The sequence below is a fragment of the Dipodomys spectabilis genome, unplaced genomic scaffold, assembly GCF_019054845.1.
Source record: "Dipodomys spectabilis isolate Male_0828 unplaced genomic scaffold, ASM1905484v1 ptg000046l, whole genome shotgun sequence".
Taxonomy (NCBI): domain Eukaryota; kingdom Metazoa; phylum Chordata; class Mammalia; order Rodentia; family Heteromyidae; genus Dipodomys; species Dipodomys spectabilis.
The window spans coordinates 557789-578649 of NW_024870723.1; the positions used below are offsets into that span (position 1 = coordinate 557789).

At 53.2% G+C, this 20861-nt stretch overlaps 1 protein-coding gene across 3 annotated transcripts in view; it reads right to left on the reverse strand.

Moving 5' to 3' along the window:
• The window catches only part of Whrn (whirlin), a 64404-nt gene that overhangs the window by 15610 nt on the left and 27933 nt on the right, over positions 1-20861 (reverse strand). For all 3 annotated transcript variants that reach the window (XM_042678765.1, XM_042678764.1, XM_042678763.1), the window contains exons 3-7: positions 18300-18425; positions 4751-4959; positions 3468-3504; positions 2378-2590; positions 1684-1893 (exon numbers count right to left, since the gene is read on the reverse strand). In XM_042678765.1, coding sequence (XP_042534699.1) covers positions 1684-1893; positions 2378-2590; positions 3468-3504; positions 4751-4959; positions 18300-18425 — 795 coding nt within the window. The remainder of the gene's footprint in view (positions 1-1683; positions 1894-2377; positions 2591-3467; positions 3505-4750; positions 4960-18299; positions 18426-20861) is intronic.

The window sequence follows — 20861 nt, forward strand, 5'->3', positions numbered from 1 at the left end:
GGGGGAGGAAGGCTAGAGGAAATGGTGACCTCCCACCTGCTGGCTCCTGCTTAGGCTCCACCCCCCGCCCTCCCCCAACTCCTAGCACATCCTGGCCTGGGTCCCCTGGGGTCCTGACCCTGACCTCATCCTCCAGGCCCACCTGGACTCTCAGAACAGACTCTCACCCTTTCCACCTGTCCCCCACATCCTTGCTCAAAAGCATCCTGAGATCTGGGGTCTGCCATTCCAAGTGCCCCCTGCCCACCAACCCAGTATGAGAGCATCATACTGGCAGGAAAAGGTCAGCTGTCGCAGACTGGCCTGAGGCAGTGCTTCCTTCCCCATTAGGGGAGACATCCTGGCAGGGACAAGGTCACAGTGGGCTAGGGCTGGGCTGAGGCTGGGGGTTCCTGACTGCAGAGCCTTTCCAGACATAAGGCTCCCTGATTCCTCCTGTCTTCCAGCCGGCCCTGCTCTGCCCTGACCTCAGGACCTTGGATTGCTGTAGCCACAGCCAGCGAGACCTTGGGCCAGAAACTGAGGTCTGGGGACACCAGAACTTCAATCTAGATTTCCTGTTTTCCAGACCAAAAGACATGCCCAGCCTCCTGAGATCTGGTCCTGATCCTACATGGACCACCACAAACTCAGTCTGCAGTGTCCCCAGGCTTTAGAGCAGTAGCTTTCTGTTTCTGAGGCTTCACGTGGCTTCTCAAGTGCTGGATGCAGGGGGAAGATGTCCTCCAGGCCCAAATCAGGCAGCTCACAGCCCCGGGGGTGGGGTAGCAGCCTCAGGGCGGGGCCAGCCTCCTCCCCGCCCTGGAAGTGACCTGCTCTCCTGAGAAACATATGAGATGCTTCCACCACAACCATATCCACAGCCACAGAGGGAAGGAGAACAACTTCCGGGTCACTCAGGGAGGGAAGAGGACCTTTGAGAGGCAGATGTCTTGGGATAGGAGAGAAGGGTAGAAGGGAACATTAGATCCTGCCGGAACACAGAATCCCAGAGCTAAAGAAGAGAGCCCACCATCTTGGACCCATTTCTTCCCCTCCATCAGGAAGCTTCCTCTGTCCTGGCAGCCTGAGGCTCCCCGGTGAGAACTCTCAGGTCAGAGTCCAGAGCAAGGGCCTTTACTTTCTCCTCCCTTCCCACAGAGGAGAGGGGATGGACGATCGGCTGGAAAGGAGGGTGTGGAAGAGAAAAGAGACACATGAAGCCCTCCTGCTACATGGGAGTTGATGGCTGGTTGGTCCCCAGGATGGAGAACCAGGGGTCTGCTCCTGGAACCGATGTGTCCCTGGGCATCCTGGGACCAGATGCTGATCCAGGGGCTGGCTAGTCTGTCAAATGGGAGTGCCGGCCCTGAGCCCGGCACGGGGACAGAAGGCCTGGCTGGTTCTCCCACTTGATCCCCCCAGGCCTGGGACAATGTATTTCTTTCTACTGTCTAATTACCCCCCCCCCTCCCCTTTTTTTATTTTCCTCCTTTCCTAGGCTCTGCCCACTGCACAATCGTGGTCCCTAGAGACCATGCCTGGCCTATAGTAAATGTTCAACAAGCATTCAGATTTTCACAGGGGAGGAAACTGAGGCTCTGCTAGAACAGAGTTGTGGGAGGCTCTGGGATTTGAATCCAGACAGGTCTCATTCCTAGAGCCAGTGCCCGACCTTCGGGCCTGGGCCGGGCGGGAGCTTACCCTGGCCGAGCTGACGGTGGTGGAGGTGCCATGGCTGCCTGTGGATGAGCCGGTGTCGCTGTAGGAGACCATGGAGTAGGTGTCCCCGGCCCCAGGGCCCTGGGGCTGCCGCGCCTTCATGGACTCGATCTCCCGCCTCAGAACCAGGTGGTCAAAGCGGCCAAGGTCTTGAGGGGAGATGCTCCCCCGCACCTCAGAGAGCAGCGAGAACTGCGGGTGGAGGGAAGGGGGACCATCACCAGCAGGGAACCCCACCGCCGGGGAGACGGGGACCCCTCACATGCCCAAATGCCCTTCACGTGAACCCGACTCCGCTCTCCAACCCTCTGTGACCCCCCCCCATGCCCCCTGGGAAAAAAACATGTCACATGACCTTGAGTCCTGAACACACCATGCTGGGCATGGCATGAATTGAGTGCCCTTCCCACCTGCCAAGGCTGCGTCCTGTCTCCCCACACACGTGTTCCCCATGGCTGCGACCCTCTCCGGACAGCCAGGCGGCACCGACGCCCCTGGCCCATGGAGATTGCTGAGGCTGGCTCCTAGTGGCAGCCGTGGGCTGTCGGCCAGCCTAGGATGAACAATCCGGGCCTTCCACCTGTACACTCCGTTCATGGTCACAGCCCAGGGCCCCAGTTGCTCCTGTGTCCCCAGGTTGTGGGTGATAAGGTAGAGGAGAAAGGGAGCAGATCACCTTGGCGTGGGTATCAAGCAGCTCGAACAGGGCCAAGACCAGAGCTTCCACGGAGATGCTGCCGCCGCGGTACTGACCCAGGTAGTAGGCCATGGTGGTGCGCTCCTGCTCCGTGAGCAGGTGCCGAGCCTGCTCGTCCAGCAGCGCACGCGTCTGGTTTCCCAGGCTGCTCAGGGTCACCTGGGAGCCGGCCGGGCCCTTGTAAAATCCGGGCTGCAAGACAGAGAGACAGAGGCCGAGGACTCTGAGCTGCAGCGCGTACACCTGGCACTTGCTCGCGTACCCCTGGTACTTGCTCCGTCCTGCATCTAGCTGGGGGACCCCGTTATTCTCTAGGCCTCAGTATCTCCCTTGGTTACTTGGGGTAACACCAGCTATGCTTCTAAACCAGAGCACTGCCTCCATCACCAGCCCAATTCCGGCCTTCCCATCCTGTTTCCCAACCAGGTGACCCTGGGCGCTATCTAGTCTCTCCTTGCTCCTCATTCCCTCTCTGTCACCTGCTCAAAATGGCCAAGGTGATCCTGCTAAAATAGCTACAAAGCTAAAAACAAACAAACAAAAAAGACCAAACAAATAAAATCCTACAAACCCCAAACCAAAACACAACAAACCCCTAAGAAGCTCTCTTTATCTCAGTCTTCCCCTCTCCTGCCTCCGGGCACTGGTACATAAACTCCACTTGGAGTGAAGCCCTCCTGTCCTGCCTAGTTTGGTGGCTCATCTGTTACCCTCGTATTCCCCTTCCTGCCTAGCCGCCCCCCCTCTCCCCCCCCCTCCCCCTTCCCGAGCCTTGCCTCGAAAGGATGTACGAACACTCTTTCTAGTAAGATATTTGAGGCCTGCTACATTTCCACACGTCTCCTCTGATGGGTATGACCTCCAGGAGCACAGGGGCCTGGTCATTGGGCACTGCTATCAGCCCTGGAGTCAAGGTGGCACCCAGAACCCGGCTGGCATCCCAGGTAGAAAGGTCACTGGCTGAAATGTGCTATGGGGTGTGACCTCCTCAGTGTACTGCCTGGCCCCGAGCTCCTTACCTAGAGGTGACAAAGAAGCTGCAGGCACCCCATGGGTGAAGGACACTTACCTTGCTTGTCCCTTCTGTTGCCAGGTCCCCTGGAAACCTGTGGGCAGACAAGCACCTCAGCCACACCGCCCAGCAGGTGGAAGCAGGTGCATCAGCTATGCAGGAGAAAGGCTGGGCTGAGTGGGCCCGGGAGCTTCTGCATGGTGGAATTCATGACACAGGCCCTGCAGGGGTATGGCTGTATTGGGGGCCTATGCAGGGTATGAACAGCTGGCCTTGTATCAAAACAATGTGACCGCATTGCCAACGCCATATGAAATGGATCCTGAGTGGCCTCCAGACTTCTGAGATCAAGAGCTGCCATTCAAGCAGATGTGTTTAAGGGTCACGTGGCCTCTCACATGTCACTTGGTCACCTGACCCTGGGGACAGGACACTGGAGATTCCCCAGGGGCAGTTTGGAAGGAGGGGCCGCTCAGTTCAGGTCCAAATCACACACACTTACACACAGAGACAGACAGAGACACACACACACACACACACACACACACACACACACAGACATAGAGACAGACACAGAGAGACACTCAGCCTGTAAGATTTTTTTCCCCTGGTTGTGAAGTTTGAACGCCTGGCCTGGGTGCTGTCCCTGAGCTCTTTTGCTCAAGGCTAGTGCTCTACCACTTTGAGCTACAGCTCCACTTCCAGTTTCCTGGTGCTTAACTGGAAATAAGCGTCTCATGGACTTCCCCCCCCAACTGGGCTGGCTGTGAACCACAATCTTCAGATCTCAGCCTCATGAGGAGCTAGGATTGCAGCTGTGAGCCACCAGTGCCCAGCTCATTCTTCTGATTTTAAAGAAACCTGATGTTTTAAAAACAAACAATATTGTAACACTGTGCCTGAGGACAGGAGAGAGGACAGAAGTGATCTGGGTGAGTTTGTCACCAGCCAGGGGTTGAGACTTCAGGTGGGGACCTCAGGTGACAACTACGCAGTTCCGGGCGGCTCTCTGTGCCTGGTTTATGCCTTCTGAGGCTCTTTCACCTACATTAATCCCCGGGATCCTCACTAGCAGGTCTGGGATGGGGGCTGGGCTTGGATCCCTGCTTCTCAGATGAAGCTTCTAAGCCCTCAAGTGAAGGGACTTTTCCTGAGAGTAAATGCACCTCCAGGATGGGGAAACAGGCCAGGAGGGGCCAGAGCTGTAGCCAGGTCCTGCAAGAAGGGGTCCTGGTGGGGGTGCCAGATGGGTGGGTGCCAACAGTGGCGGGGATGAGGGGCATCCGCTCTCAGAAGCCCCCGCCCCCCCCCCCCGGAGCCGCACGAGTGAGAGGTCCGACCCTGCCATGGCCGCGCTGGTGGCGCTCTCCCCGATCCGGGAACTGGCGATCCACTTGGTCTCATCCACGGTGGTACGCGCGTGGGGCAGCTTCCCCACGTCCTTCACAGTCAGGATGAGGTGCCGGGAGGACTTGAGCAGCTTGACCGCCTCATCATGCAGGATGCTGAGAAAGCTCTGCCCGTTCACCTCCAAAATCTGGTCCCCGACCTGCCAAGAGGCACACGACGGTCACCCTGGGACTGTGTGCAGCGCACTGAGCCCGGAGGGAGACTCTCCTCTTCTCCAACAGCCTGAGAGAGGTGATGTGAATGCCGGAGGTTGCACAGCAAGGCAGAAGCAAAGCTTGTTTCCACTGTGAGCCCTGAGTCAGCCCTGGGCCCAGAATGCAACACTCAAGAATTTTGCTAGCCCGTCTCCATGCAGCCTTCTCACAAATTCAGTAGCCAAGGTACAGAGCTAGGGAGATACCATGGGCACCTGGCCTCCCTAGGCAGGGGTGGGTGGGAGGAGAAACACCCACCCCACCAAGCCGCTTCCATCTCTGCCCAGCAGGATCCTCCAGTCTGCTGCCTGCTGCAAAGCTGCCGCTCCATGCTTTGTTTCCATGTGTACCCCCTCGGCAGAGCTGAGGGAATCTCAGCTTCCCTTCAACACATTTTATTTCATCCCTGCAGTTTGATAGAAAGGAACTCATGTCTGAGAGACCAGCTACGTCCAGGCGTGGGCCTCTGGGAACTGGGAGCAAGCCTCTCTACCAGGGGGCCGGCCAAAGGGCCCTCTGATCACCAGCAGGAGAGGAAGCGGGGAGAGGGCAAAACGCAGGATGCCTGTCACCCTAAGACGTGGCTGATCTCACAGGCACCCACAGGCACCTAGCAGCGAGGAATCCACCCCGCTGCTGGGGGCTCTTGGGGGAGGAGGGGCTGGCCGAGAGCTGTGGCTTCCAGACTTCCGTCCATGAGCAGTTGGTGGAGTAGCTGGGACGCTCCTAAGGTTAGGATGCCGTCCTGGGTACAGCAAAGGAACCAGGAGGAAGGGTGGGAGAGGTCAGTCACAGTGACTTATTAGGAAAGCAAAAATCAGACCTGCAGGGATGAGGTGGGCAGTGCAGGTAAGGACTGACAGCCCCGTTGCTGCAGGGGTGGGGGTGGGGGTGGGGGTTCACTCACTGCTAGTAGGCGAGGAGGTGGTGCTTACAAACCTACTCACCTAAACTGAGGGCCTCCCTCATGGCCCTCCCTAAATGGCCTGCACCTGGGGCCCTCTTTGCCCTTCCTGGTTTAATCTTGGTATGGCTGAGCGGACTCCTTAAAAGACCCAGGATCGTGTGTTTAACCCACTGGGCCCAGAGTGTGACCATCTGGGCATTCCCCGTTCTAGCTCCTGTCGACTTGAATGTCCGTATTTCCCTGCCCTGCACACCCACCCCACCCCCTCAACTCAGGACCCTGAGATCAGTTGGAGCTGTGGACGATAAGCTCCATCTGGCTGCTTTCTGCTGACAGGGGTGGTGAGAGGCAGTGGGGGTGATTCAGGGGCCAGGTGCTCCATCAGGACAGGAAAGCTGACAAGGCTCGGGCACAGAAGGCTGCTCAGGTGGTCTTTCTGTGGCTGGACAGCAGGACAGTTGTCATAAAATGAAGTGGTCATCATGTCCCAGAGAGAAAGATGTCCAATAGCCTGGATGGGAGAAATCTTAACAAGGGTCTGCCCAGAATTTTTTTTTTAAGTTGTTGGGGGCTGAAGATATGGCTCAAGGGATAGGGCACCAGGTGCAAGCAAGCGTGAGATCCTGAGTTTAAACCTCAGTACTCAGCTAGGCGCTGGTGGCTCACTCCTGGCTACTCAGGAGGCTGAGATCTGAGGACTGCGATTCAAAGCCAGTCTGGGCAGGAAAGTCCGTGAGACTCTTATCTCCAATGAACCACCAGAAAACCGGAAGTGGTGCTATCACTTTCCAACCCATGTATTTAAACATTTCTCTGGCCTGTAGGAATTAAGATGCAGCCGACCCAGCTCACAGTTCCAGGCCATGGATAGACTAGTACATGAGAAGCAGGTTATAAGGGCCCACCGTTCTGCTTTGGCCTGAGGATGGAATCACCGTTATCTGGTAGAATACAAGGAGTCAAAGTCAGAACATGACAGGTGTGCCTGGTTTGGGGTCAAGACCCGGAGTAAGAACTTCTTCTCCATAACATCTCTAACTTTATCTACTTTTAGGGGATTAACGTGACTCCATTTTTTCTTTTTTTCTTTTTTGGTGCAGGTATTAGGGCTTGAACTGTAGACTTCACACTCACCCTTGGCTTTTTGCTCAGGCCTGCACTCTACCACGGAGCTGTACCTCCCCACTGGAGCCACACCTCCACTCCCGGCCCTTTGCTGGTCAATTGGAGCCAGGAGTCTCACTCATTCGTGGGGGTTGTTTCAGGGCTGTTTCTACCCCCTTCCACCAAGAACTTAGTTGCTTCCAGCAACACCTTGCTGATTGTAGCATTACCACAACGAAAATCCAGATTCTATTAAAGAGTTGTTATTGCAATGATGAATCTTCCGTAGTTTTCCATGTCAGGTATAAAACTTTAATGGGCTTCCCCTCTCCCATTAAAATAATGCAGTTTTAATGAGACGATATTACTTTTCCCCCAACAGTTCAGAAATCAGTAAACCCATATTTAAAAATAAGATTAAAAGATCAAGGCTAATGGAAAAGAGGTTCCTGAGGCCAGCTATCAGGGAGGGCTGGATTTGGGGTGGAAGGGGGTAAAGTTCTTCATCTAACCAGGCAGAACTCTCCAGAAATACACAGATGAGATTAGAAAGCCCATGCAAACCAAAATGCCAGCCTGTGGGCCCTGGTTCCTTCTAAACCTGGCAGACTTGTTGTTCCGTGGGGGCAGCTCTCCTTAAAGGCTTCCTACACCCCTTGTCTTCAATGAAAAGCTATGGCCTCACCCTCTGAGTCAAGGTCAGAGCTGGGTGGAAAAGGTCATTCCTGAGTTCTTCCCCAGGAAGATGTGGCTTCCAAATGGAGGAATCGCAGGGGTCAGATGCAGGAAGAGTTGATTGGGGAGCCCACGTGCCTTCTTGGCATGACACAGAACTACACAATTACTGGGCACCTACGTGGCAGGGGGGCTTTCCTGCTTTCTGTTTCCAGAGGCGCGGTGGGGCTCGCTCACTCGTTCAAGGACACCCAGCCTGCTAACGTTGGAGCAGGATGACTCCAGCCCCAGAAGAGCATCCACTCGCCCAGTATTTCTACTCAGACAACTCCAGGGCCCCTGAGCCAGCGCTGCCCACAGAACTTTCTAAGATCGTGGAACTGTTCCAAATTGACACTGTCCAAGAATAGGAGCTACCACTACTTGGGCTGAAATTAGTCACACTGGAATACAACTGAAGTCATGTCGCCAGCGGCCACGGGTGATCCACATGGATGCAACAGAGGCCTGCAGATGAGGGTGCTGCCGGAAAAGAAGAAGGAACCTCTGGCCTTCTCCGCCCTTCCTACTCCACGCCCCCCCCACCTCCAGATGCATGGGGTCCACCATCAGGACTACTTTCCCTCCCAAAGGACCCTGGGACCTGTTTCTCTGTGGACTCCACTCTGTTCCTGGTCCTGTCCTCTCCCCTTGACCTCCAACGTGGCCTCTGCTTCACTCTCACCCCCACCCCAATACCTTCCACGCATGCTAGAGGGACTGATTTAAACTGCAAAAATCTGCCCCTGTGGTTTGCACGCACCTCCTGTACCTGGCTGGAGAGAAGTGTGGCTCACTAGCTCATCCCACAGGCCCTTCCCCACCTCAGGACCTTTGCATATGCTGTTCTTCTACCCTGAACACTTTTCCCTCCATACTTCACCTGGATGACACTAGGCAATCTCCAGGTCTCCATTCAAATGGTGCCCTCTCTAAGGCAGGAACTGCCTGAGTTCAAAGTGACTGTGCTGGGCCCCTGAAATGGCATGGTGGGTGACTCTCCACAAACACTGCACAGAATTCACGGATGGGGACACAAGGAATGAAATAAAGGGATAGGCAAGCACAGAAAGCGTCAGCCAGGCGGGAGCCATTTCTTTCTAATGTAAAGGTCATCCATGCAGGGGCTGGGCACGGGCAGCCCCGCTTCACACGACACTGGCCAGATTTCCCTCAAACACAAAGCAAAGGGAGGCCCAATTCTGTTGTGTTTTTCTTGGCCCCGCACCGGGAGACCGACTTGCGCTTAACACAGCCCCCTTGTTCCAGAGGGCAGGCAGCCGGAGTGAGGGGTGCAAGGTCAGGGGTCTGGGCCCACACCCTCCCAGACAGGTAGAGCAAACCTGGCCCAGCCTGCTAACTTGCTTCTGGGTGCTCTGCAAGTGTTCAAGTTCAAGTCCACAGCCTTCACAGACATCAGCTGAGAGGTCGGAAGATGTCATAGGAGGGGAACCCACCCAATTCTTTGTGCTTGAACTCAGGGCCTCATACAGCTGCTGTTCTACCACTTGAGCCATGTCTCCAGCTCAGCTTTTTTTGCTGGCCTGACCTGGGAGGGAACAGCCAGGCAGGAATGAACTGGAACAGGTGGGGACCAGGGGTTGGGGTGTACAGAATTGCCCCATGGACAAGGCAGCATGAACCAGTGGCAAAGATGGATTTTTTTTTCTGGCCCTAGAGCTTGAACTCAGGGCCTGAGCTCTGTCTCTACCACTTGAACCACTTCTGGCCCTTTTGGAGTGGTTAATAAGAGTCTCAGAGACTTTCCAACCATGATCCTCTGATATCAGCCTCTTGACAATTAAGCTTTATAAAAGTACCAGCCTACTATTGGAAAAGACCCAAGGAGTGAAGACCCCACCGTGGACTGAATGTGATTCCACAGTTCACCCCCCGACCCCCCTTCTGACTGTATGTGGAGACAGGGCCTGCAAGGAGGTGGTGAGTATTGATGGCATCATTGGTTGATGACATCACTGGGGCGTGCCCTGATCCACCAGGACCAGCGCCCTCTAGAATGTGGGAGAGATGGAAGAGTTCCTTCCCAGATGTAGTCCATTTCTTTGTCCTTTTTAAGCTTCCAGAGGCCGCCCACATTCCTAGGCTGGGGACCCCTTTCTTCACCTCCAGAGCTCACATTGCCAGGCAAGTAAGTCTTTCTCACCAGTGGCTGTCCATCTCTCTGGTTCTCTTTCTGATTGTCGCCCCCACTTCTAGGAACCCCTGTGATAACCTGGGCCCACCAGGTCCATCTCTGCATCCCGGGGCCAGATATTATTTGTGCCCTTAGATCCCTCCGCTACGTATCCAACCTATTTGCAGGCTCAGAGGATTAAGGTAAAGATATTTTCAGGGCCTATTTTGCAAACCATGTATATGGCACAGAGCCATGCCAGGCACAGTGAGAGAAGGTGAGAGGCCTGTCCTGCCCCACCCCCACCCCAGGGTGGGGAGGGGTCACTGGGCTTCTGCCCTTTGCATCTGGAACCTCCCTCCGTGCTAAGTCGTTGCAGCTTCACCTCCAGGAGCTCACCCAGCCAACAGCCACAGTTCTGCAGAATTTAAACGTACAGACAGAGCCCAGAGCTGCATGTCTGAGGTCTCAGGTCCCTGCTCAAGTCCCTGCCAGCAGCAACTTAAGGTCTCCAGGCCTTTCTCTCAGGAACTCTACTCCCTTAGGAAGCGATACACAGATGAACACAGTCACTTCAAAGAAGAAGACCGTGGCTGCACCATGCCAGTCTGTACCTGTATCTTCCTAACAGTTTGCAACCATCCTCCTGACAGGCAGGGTCTATACCCTTTATTGTTTTAGAGACTTGGGGAGAGAAGCCAGCTTACACCCAATTTTGCCAAAACATTGGTATCCTTATTCTATACCACATCCTCATGGCACCCTGGAAGGAGCTGTCTAGATGGACACGCTTCTCTTTTGAAAGCCTAATATATACATATATATTTTGATAATTTGCTGGTACTGGGGCTTGGACTCAAGGCCTGCCCTCTTGCTCAGTCATGTTTGGTGTCAAACTACCATTCTCCAGATCTCAGCCTCCTTGAGTAGCAAAGATTACAGACATGCTCCACTGGCACTAGGCTTGAAATGTGGGTTTTTTTTTAACATTATCTCAATACTTTCAATCTGTCTAAAGTGGTCTCCAACTCTACAATAAGGACTGAGAGGAAATACTTTCCCTAAGTAGTAATTGCCAGGTAATGTTAATTTCAAGTGAATTCAAATGCATGAATCTTCATTCAGTTTCTGTAACCTCCAAATTATACATGAAAACGATATAGTCAAGGGTAAAAAAGGAAAAGAAACATGTATCAAAGGAGGGATATGGGGAATAAGCAGAGGACTTCATATGCATGAATGGCGAGAGAATAATGAATCAGTTAAAATTGTTTAAAGTGGCAGGGTGAAGTAAAAGGGGGTGAACATGATCCAAGCACATGGAAATCTCATAGTGACAGCCCTTTGTACAATTAATGCAAGGTAACAGAGAGCTAGAGGAAGGGGGAGGGGGAGAGGAAGAGGAAAACTGGATAGGCATGGCATAACCCTAGAGGGGACAGGGTCTGTGGAAGATCTGCTCTGCCTGACTGGAAAATAAAGTAAAATAAAAACCTTCATGGGATCTAAGAAGTCTCTAAGCAATTTGGGACAAGTCTTCCTGCTGGCCCAGGGCTATACTGCCTGAAGGTGGAGGTATGCCTGGAGGCAGTTAACTGACTCCAGAAGTTCCGCTGAGATTTCTCTCATTTGTTACTCTTTTGAAAACCTTATTTCAATTAGAACCAGCTAAATGCCTGACTTACAGGGAATAAGGGTGAATGGTTGGGTAAATTATAATTCAGCCACAGATGGAATTATTATTATGCAACTATTACAAATTGTGCTGAGGAGGAATTTTTAATTACCATACATGGGGAAAATGCAAGTGAAAAAATGGGGATGTAAAGTAGTGTACACCATATAATAATCATGCAAAAGTACACCAAGAAATGAGAAAGGGAAAGGTGCTGATGGATGGAAAACACTCACATGTCCATCAGCTTGGGAACAGACAAAATATGGCATAGCCATGTGGTAGACTATTACTCGGTCATCAACATGAATTTACTGATTTAGGGCGTAACATTAGAGAGAAGCCAGACACAAGGGTCACATGATCTGTGACTCCTTCATACTTGGGGCCCCCAGGGGGCTGTTCTGAAGAGGCAGAATAGAGATGAGTATTTCACAGGGGGCTGGGGTGGGGAGCAGGAAAACAGCTATTTAAAGGATCACAGGGATTTTCAGGGAGGGCTAAAAACATTCTGAAATTCAATAGTGGTGATCACTGCCTAGTCTGGAGAATAGACTAAAAAGGCACTGATTTATGGCATAGGATTTATGGTACAGGGACTGTCAATCAACAGAGGTTAAACAAGGCTGCTTAGAGAATGTATGGGCAGAATGTATGGGCTCCGTGTGTGTGTGTGTGTGTGTGTGTGTGTGTGTTTGTGTGCGTGCACGCGTGCGTGTGTGTGTGCACACGTGTGCAAGTTAGTGCTTACATAGCTGGAAAAAAAATAAAGAGAAATAGGTGTAGGTAAATAGCTCTGACACAGTCTCTTGCACCCTAAACTCTGACAGGTCCAGCCTCCCTCTAGCCTGCCTCCCAGATAACTGCTCCTCGGCTCTGAAGTTAACTCCATCAGTCCTAGTGCCAGGTGTCTCTCCAGGTGTTGCTGGCCAGCTGTGAAGTCTCAAGAGAACTGTCTCCTCCTACCTACTGCACCATCCACCCCCACTTCATCTGTCCCCCCACCCTCTGGTCCTCACGGTACCTGTCCCCCTCTGCAGGGCCTGGTTCTGCCCTGTGAGACCCATACCTAGCCCTTGTCTCTGTAGCCACAGTGGGCTGAGGGCTCCTCCCGAGGACCCAGGACCCAGCACAGCAGGGGGGCCAGGTACCCCAATTCTGGATTCACATCCGGGTCGACCACTTCCTGTATATGTGGGCTTGGTAAAGTCACTTAACCTCTCTGTGCTGTAAGGGCTAAGAATGCTAGTCATGGGCTTGCTGTGGGGGTGAAAGGAGCCGCTATCTTACGTCCTCAGGACGGCACCTGGCCATAGGACAGGGCAGGTGCTCTCCTGGTAGCCATGGCATCACCATGGCTAGGTATGGCTCTGACCCCCCTGAGTTTCCAGCTAACTAGTCCAGCAGCCGCCGGAGTGGCGAGAGGCAAGGAGGTCCCCACCCCGAGCCTCAGAGGGAGGCCATCCTGCTGATGCTCTGGCGTTGGGTGTCTGAATCTTGTAATCAAGTTGTTTCTGCTGTTGTTAGACACCCAGCGTGTGGACCTTTGTCACAGCAGCTCCAGGACACCAGGGGGGGCGGGTGTCTGCTCTCCTCCTCTGGGACTGCTCACATGCCCACCTGGCACCACGGAGCCCTGAGCAGGGATGCCATCTGCTTCCTGCACAGAAACCAGGCCCCACCTGCCTCCCTCCCTGCAGACCCCAGCTAAGCTAAGAAGCAGCCCCCACGAGACCTGTGCAAGGACTGAGAAAAGCCATGGAGAAACCAGTCAGGGCCATGGCCACCACCAGCATGAGACTCCAGATGTGAGAGCTCCTGCGCCCAGACACCAACGCTGGCCGTGGCCCCTAGACCAGCCACCCCTCTCCTGGTGTGTCCACATCCCGACCCCTCACCCACAAGCAGACTCCTTGGCGGCTGCCATCCTCCATGTGGGTGGCTCTCTACTCACAGCAACTGCGATGTATGACGCCCTGATCCGCACTACAAGTGATCTGCAGGCCAGGCCAGAGCCAGGGCCAGGACAGTGACCTCCTCTCCATGCCTGGCTACAGCCCTGCTCCACAACGGGGGCTGACAAATGGCCCACCGCTACAATGACGTCCGTCAGCGAAGGGACCAGCGCAGCCTCCACGGACACCACTGAGTTCAGCCTGGCCACGTCTGAAGCCAGAAGGGCAGCTGAGGGCCTCAGCCCCCACACCCCACTGCAGACCCTTTGCTCAGCCACTTGGGCGGCGCAAGAGAGTCGTAGAAAAGCCTGATGCCAACCTGGGCTTCTATCTATCTGGTGGACAGAATGGATAGAATGGTTCAAGGAGACATTAAGCACACCATTCATTAAATGCTCTGGTCTTTTCTCATGGCTATGCAAATTTAAGCTGGCTCTGATCCCATGGCCTTAGTGTGTGTGTGTGTGTGTGTGTGCGTGCATGCGTGCATGTGTGTGTGTATGTGTATGTGTGAGTGTGTATGTGTGCCCTTCACTCACTTAGGGATGGCAAAACCCCATGCCCTGGTCCTTGGGTGCTCCTTCCACAGAAGACAGACATGCTCAACAACTCTTAGCACTGACTGAACCCCCTTCCTGGCAGACCAGCTTCCATCACACAGGTACAGATAGTTGTGTGCCACATAAGTTACCGGGCATTGTTGTGCAAATGACAAGCTGCCTGCTGCCCAGAGGGGAGGGGCCGGGCACTGGATGGAAGTTACAGAAACAGGACAATGTCTGCCCCAGTGGAACAGGCACCCCACTTCCGAGCTGGGCTTCCCTGTCGCCAGTGGCCTTAGGGGCAGCGATGGCTCAGCCTGCGCTCCATGGCTTCTCTGACAGCTCAGGGACAAGCTGCTGAAAGTCACTGACCACCAGGCTCTTCAAAGGTAAAATGGGGACAATGACAACCAGGCCATCCATCTGGGCCTGCCTTGAGGTGACTCAGGAAGCACCTGGAGGGGGCGTGGCCATTGGCCTGAGTCCTGCCGGCAGCAGGAATGTTTCCCCAGTGACAGCCGCTGAGCAGACCCAGCACACAGAGGAAAAGGTGAAAGTGAGAGTCCATCAGTCACCTCTCCTGCATCTCTAGAGGGCAGTTAAGGTGGCGCCTACAGGGCCCCTCTCCTGCTCTGCCCCAGAACCACAAAGGGGCCAGAGTAAGAGCCACAGGACTTGTCTGGGAAAGGTGCAAGAAGGAAGGAATGGGAACAAGATTTTCATGTCAGAAAAGGGCCAACCACAGCTGCTGAAGACTGTCTGGCTGGGCTTGTTTTTCCCATCACTCCCATCTAGGGTTCCAGGGCTAGGCCTCTCTGGGCCTCAGTCTGCACAGCTTTCAATAAAAAGTAGTGGGTCATCTACCTCTGAGACTGTCCAGAGAGTTATTAAAGTGGAGCATAAGGAAAGTGCTTAGCAGGTGTGCTGTGCCGTTGCTCCCCATCCCAATGCCCGGCCAGCATGTCACTTAAGAGCTCCAGGGGCTTTGCCACTCTCCATTCAATGGGGAGCTGAATTCTGGGTTCCTGCACCTTCCAGGAAACCAGGTGTAGGGACACCTTGCTCTGTCCTCCATTGTCTGCAGTCCCTTCCCAGGAGAAGGACCTATGGCCTGAGAACCCAGAGAGGGATATGGCCTTGGTGCCACCAGCAAATAGCTCTCTCCAAACCCCTGCCTCAGAGCTTAGGTACATCGATGGCTCCTCCCTCCCCTACTTTCTTTCCTGCCAGCAAAGAGAGAACATCATAGGTAGTAAATTGCACTAGGTAAAAATAATACTAAGGCCATTGAAACACAAACTTGCTATTTGTGCCTCTTCACCTCTTCTGATGAGGCCAGGGATTGAATCCTGTACCTCAGGAATTCTGGGAAAATGCTCTACCACTGAGCTACATCCCAGCCCCAGGCCCCTGGTTTCACAGCCCATCTTAGTACTGAGAAGTGGCCACAACTTGATGAAAATCTTACAGCCCAGACACATCATGATCTGACCTGGGAAGAAAGGCCATATTCTAAAAGGCTCATGGTGGTGGGGTCACGGAAGGAAAAGAATCAGCAAGGAGGGTCCCCAAGAGACTGGCAGGCCAGACTCTTAAGAGCTCTGGAAAGTCATGCTAACTGCAAAGAGTTGTCACATCCCAAGGTTGCACAGGGCAGGAGAGGAAGGACTTCCCGGAAAATACAGAACAGCAAACTGTTTCTCTTTTCTATGTCTAGCAAGGATACTTTTTTCACAATTGGAAAACAGGTAATTGTGTGTGTGTGTGAGAAGAGAGAGAGACAGGCAGGCAGGCAGGCAGGCAGGCAGGCAGGCAGGCAGGCAGACAGACAGACAGAGTCCTGGGGCTTAAACTCAGGGGTTTAGATGCCGTCCCTGAACTTCTTTGCTCAAGGCGAGTGCTCTACCACTTGAGCCCAACTCCACTTCCAGCTTTTTGAGTGTGTGGATGATTAATTTGGAGATAAGAGTCTCATAGACTTTCCTGCCCAGGTTGGCTTCAAACCATGATTCTCAGATCTCAGCCTCTTGAATAGCTAGGATTATAGGCATGAGCTACTGATGCCTGGCTAGGTAGTAATTTTTTAAAAATTTATACTCAGTTAATGTGGGTGGCAGTCAGGATTACCTATTATAAACTTATTTTCTCTCCATAATCACAACATATACAGATATCACGGAGCTCCATAAAAACATGCCACTTCTGCTTAAGCTTCTGCCCGCGTATTAGCACTCACTGGTGAGTGCTGTCCACCACAGCAATGACGATTGCAACAGCAGGAGGGCAGGAAAGCCACTGGCCGTGCTTAGCAGAATCCTTTCCTTCCACAAAAGTGAACTCTGTGTTGTGTGCGAGCTGGGTGCAAAGGAGACAGGGCACAAGATTGGAAGAAAGAAAACTGGTTCTGGTCCTGCCAAGATCCTTCCTCCCTCCCTCAAGTAGAGAACTGTTTCCTACACATCTACTACATGCAGATGCTGTCTTGGGGCAGGGGGATATTTTGAAAAGAAAGCACACCCAGGTTCCATGTCATGCCGCTGGGAGCCGAGAGATAATACCCAGCCCTGGCTCTCTGGTGGGATTAAGTATTGGGAGCCCCTGAGCCACAGGGAGGGTACCGAGGGATGGCACATGGAAGGTGCTTAGCCCAGAGAGGACAGGTGGTCAGAACTGATTCTGACAAAATCCAGTGTGCACAGGGGCCAGCCTCGCCTGCAGCTGACACAGCAGTTCCGAGACACCTAGCATCCACCACTGCGCTGCAAAGAGCCATCTGTCCCCACTTACTGAGACATAGCCTTCTGCCCTAGATCCCTGACAGGCCTGTCCTAAGGCCACAATCAGAGGGGTGACCCTGTGAGTGGACAGTCCCAGCACCAGACTGACAGCCTGGACCCCATGAACAGAAATGGACTGGCTGACAGCCCTCCAGGGAAGGCACCAATAGAAGAGCTGGCACACACTAACTTTGCATGTTGGGTGGTGACGAAGACACCTAGTGCTCTTTATTCCCTTCTTTCTCATTGTTTCCTTACTTTGGTTGGTGAAGTCGGATCTAAGAGAAGAAGAATAAAGCATACTGCATTCAGAGGACCTTGGGGTAGGCAGGGCCAGGCCGGGATCCTTGTGTGGCTCTGGGCAACTTCCTGTACCTTTCTGAGTCTTTTTTACTCATCTAAGTCATGCTATTAATGGCCACCGCAGGGCTATGGAGAGGATTGTATACATGCATAGCTCAAGCATTCTGCACCGTGTCTGACTCATAATAGCTGGTTAATAAGTGGCAACTGCTGTCACAGTGATTATTTCTAACTGCCAATCAATTCTGGCTATCGGGAATGGAACACAGGGCTTAAAGGTTGGGTCTCTGGTAGGACTGGAAAGCTGTGGGGGGTGGGTGGTGAGGGCAGGTACAAAAGAATAAGGGCAATCCAAAGATAAACTGTGGAGGGGGTGGCAGCCCCTGCTGAGAGGGTGGGGAACTTGCCCCCAACCCCCACTGCCTGGCCCACCCCTAGGGTAACTGCTGGGAGCCCCTGACCTCCTAAGTGCCTTTCCACAGAGGGCAGGGTTGGCCTGTCCCTCCTCGGAACTCAACCTGGGCCTGGGGAAGTAAGTGGGCCGAGCAGCTGGAAAGCAGCCTTTCCCCCCAGGAGAATCTGCACAGCGACAGGAAGCCCTATTTACAAATAAAGCCTGTTCTGGCTCTGCCACCCACACAGCCAAGCCCTTTATTCCTTTTCAATACGCCTAATTCCACGGAAAGTGCACTGCAATAAACAGAATTAATCAGCCCTGGACGCCCGAGTGAGTGTAGGCAGGTGTCAGGGGTACAGCCGAAGGGGCCTCGTGGGGGAAGGAAAGTAGAAAATGTTTCACTGCTGTGGAGAGGAGAAAGGATGGAAGGACGTACTGAAGGTGGCACTTGAGGAGCAAATAAAGCCCTTGCACTCTGCAACTTAGGCAAAACCGAGTGACCGGAAAACTTCTGTGGAATGCTTTTTCTCCGCCTTCTTTCCAAATGGAAATTGCTTTATAGTCGTAGTTAGCCATGACTGTAAAAGTAACACCTGTTCCCATGCAGACACTGTGTAAGGATGGAAAGAACAGAATGAACGGCCTCCATCATGCCCTGGACTTGGCCTCTAGGTGGCCACTGGTGAGGTTCTAGGGTGGGAGTGGGTCTCGTCCAGACGTTCCTCTCTACACAGACACAGACGCTGCGAACCAGACCCTGGGATGATCTCCCCTCACCTTGAGCCCGCTGCTTTCCGCCTCGGAGCCTGGGTCCACGCCAGTGATGTATATGCCTAGGCCGTACTCAGCTCCCCCTCGGATGGTGAGGCCCAGGGAGCGGCCGTCCCCCAGCACCAGGTTCACCTGCAGGGGAGAGATAAGGTGTTGTCAGCCTGGAGGAGGCTCAGGTGGGGGAAGCGTGTGTGTGTGTGTGTGTGTGTGTGTGTGTGTGTGTGTGTGTGTGTGTGTGTGTGTGTGTGTGTGTCTCTGTGTGTGTGTCTGTGTCTGTGTCTGTCTGTGTGTGTGTCTGTGTGTCTGTGTGCAACATGCATCCCCTGCTCAGAAGAACATGGAACTGACTCCACGCACCAGAAGGGCAAGGCCAGATCTGGACTGTCCCCAGAAACACCCCCAGTCCTGCCCTGGTTCTTTCACTGACGTGCTGAGTGACTTGGAGAAGTCTTGTCCTCTATCAATGCTAAAACTTCAGGGAAAGGAGAATGCTGAGGAGCCCTCCAGAGGTTCCTCGGGATCCAACATCCTAGGCATGCTGGCTTGTCGGCTTTGTTCAGGGCCACAGCCAGTGCTGAGGTCCAGGCATGGGACAGACCACAGAAAATGGCTCATAGCTGGCAGGGGGTGGAGAGGAAAGGGCAGGCCTGTGGGGCTGTGGGCCAAGTGAGAGATAAAGAGAACTTCTGAAGACCCCCAGAGAGGGTCTGTGTCTTGAGACAGTGGTAGGGGTGGGAGGCCTCACACAGAAGGGCTGGAGGCTGGCTGGGAACAGATGGTGCTTGGAGGACTGTGCCCTCTGGGCAGGGACCAGTAGGCCTGGCTCAGGATCTGCTAGATCCAATATGCCAGGTCATATGTAGTAAGCTCCTCTCATCCCTCCACTGGCTTTCCCACCTCCAAGGAGGCCTGGGCAAGACCTTTTGCATCCTTGCAGCCAAGCCCAAAATGCCCAGCTCCAAGCAGCTCCCTCTGAATGCTAAGGACAGAAACAGACATTCCATCTTCCCACCGTTTTCCACAACTCCTCCGCATGGAAATAAAGTGGAGTCTTTATCACAGAATGGTAATAAAGTTCTATCAGCCACAGGATAATCTGCCTTGATCGTTCACTACAAATCCAACTAGTGTTTGGCATGAGCAGAATTCATCTAAGAGAAAGAAAATGAGACTGTGGAGGTCTGGCTCGGAGTACAGAATACCATCAGCCGATTAGAATGAGAACAGATCATGAACCAAGCCCAACTAAGGCAGGTACCGTGCTAGCATTACACACACACACACACACACACACACACACACACACACACTCCTTCAGTTAACCCTGGCTTTCCTGCAGGTACCGTGCTAGCATTCCATACGCGCGCGCACACACACACACACACACACACACACACACACACACACACACACACTCTGAAATGTAAAATGAAGGGGCCAGAGTTCACAAGCAGGCTTTGGAGTTCACTGCTGGGCACTCTGAGATACTGCTACACACCCTGGTCCCTGGTCCCTTATTGGGTACCTTCATTCCTGGGAATGCTGCTGGGCCCATGTGGACACTGATGGGAACTCCAGGACACTGCTGGGTCCTCTGAACACCATTGGGCATGCTGGAATACCGCTGGGGTCCCTGGACCACCTGACTTACAGAATTATGACCTCTAAATTGTAACCTCTTAACTACTTAATAATGAAAAGAAATTTAAAAGGTCCTTCCCCACCCCCTAAAGGAGGTCTGGGCCCCAAACACTCTTCCATCTGCCCTCTGAGTTTTACCTTGATTGCTTCTTCATGAGGCCTTCCCTGACTTTCTTGAAAATCTACCCCACTTCTGGGCATAGTAGAATGCTCCTGCAATCTAGCACTCAGGAGGCTGAGGCAGGAGGATCTTGAATTCAAGGCCATTGACTTCAGAGTGAGACTCTCAACCTCTCTACGTCCAAAAAAACCAAACCCCAAACCTACTTTTGAAATATACACTTGAGAAATAGCTGAGATTTGGGGTTCAATGGATTTTGTCACAGTATTTAAAAAGAGCCGTGGTAAGTCCCGGAGGAAGACAAAGACAAAATTATCTTCTATTCATTGGTCCAGGCAACCAACTAGGAGCTCCTAAGGGTGCCTTGGTGCCTGTGGCTCACACCTGTAATCCTAGCAGGCTGAGATCTGAGGATCCTGGTTCAATGCCAGTCTGGAGACAAATGTCCCAAGACATGTTCAATTAACCAGTAAAATGCCAAACTGGAAGTATGGCTCAATTGGTAGAATACTAATCAGCCATAAGCAAAAAAGCTAGCATGAAGCCCTGAGTCCAAAGCCTAGTAAATCTCACACCACACACACACACACACACACACACACACACACACACACACACACACACACACACACGAACCAACAAGGCTAAGGTCTGCAGCCTGCTGATTCATGGCTGAGCATCCCTCCATGCCTGTAGAGATAACAGAGAGACAGGAAGTGCCTATTTCCCCCTTGCAGGGACTTGTGGCCTCTGATGTTGACTTTGTAAGCAGACAACTCTCTCTCCTCTGGAACTAGGCAAAGCCC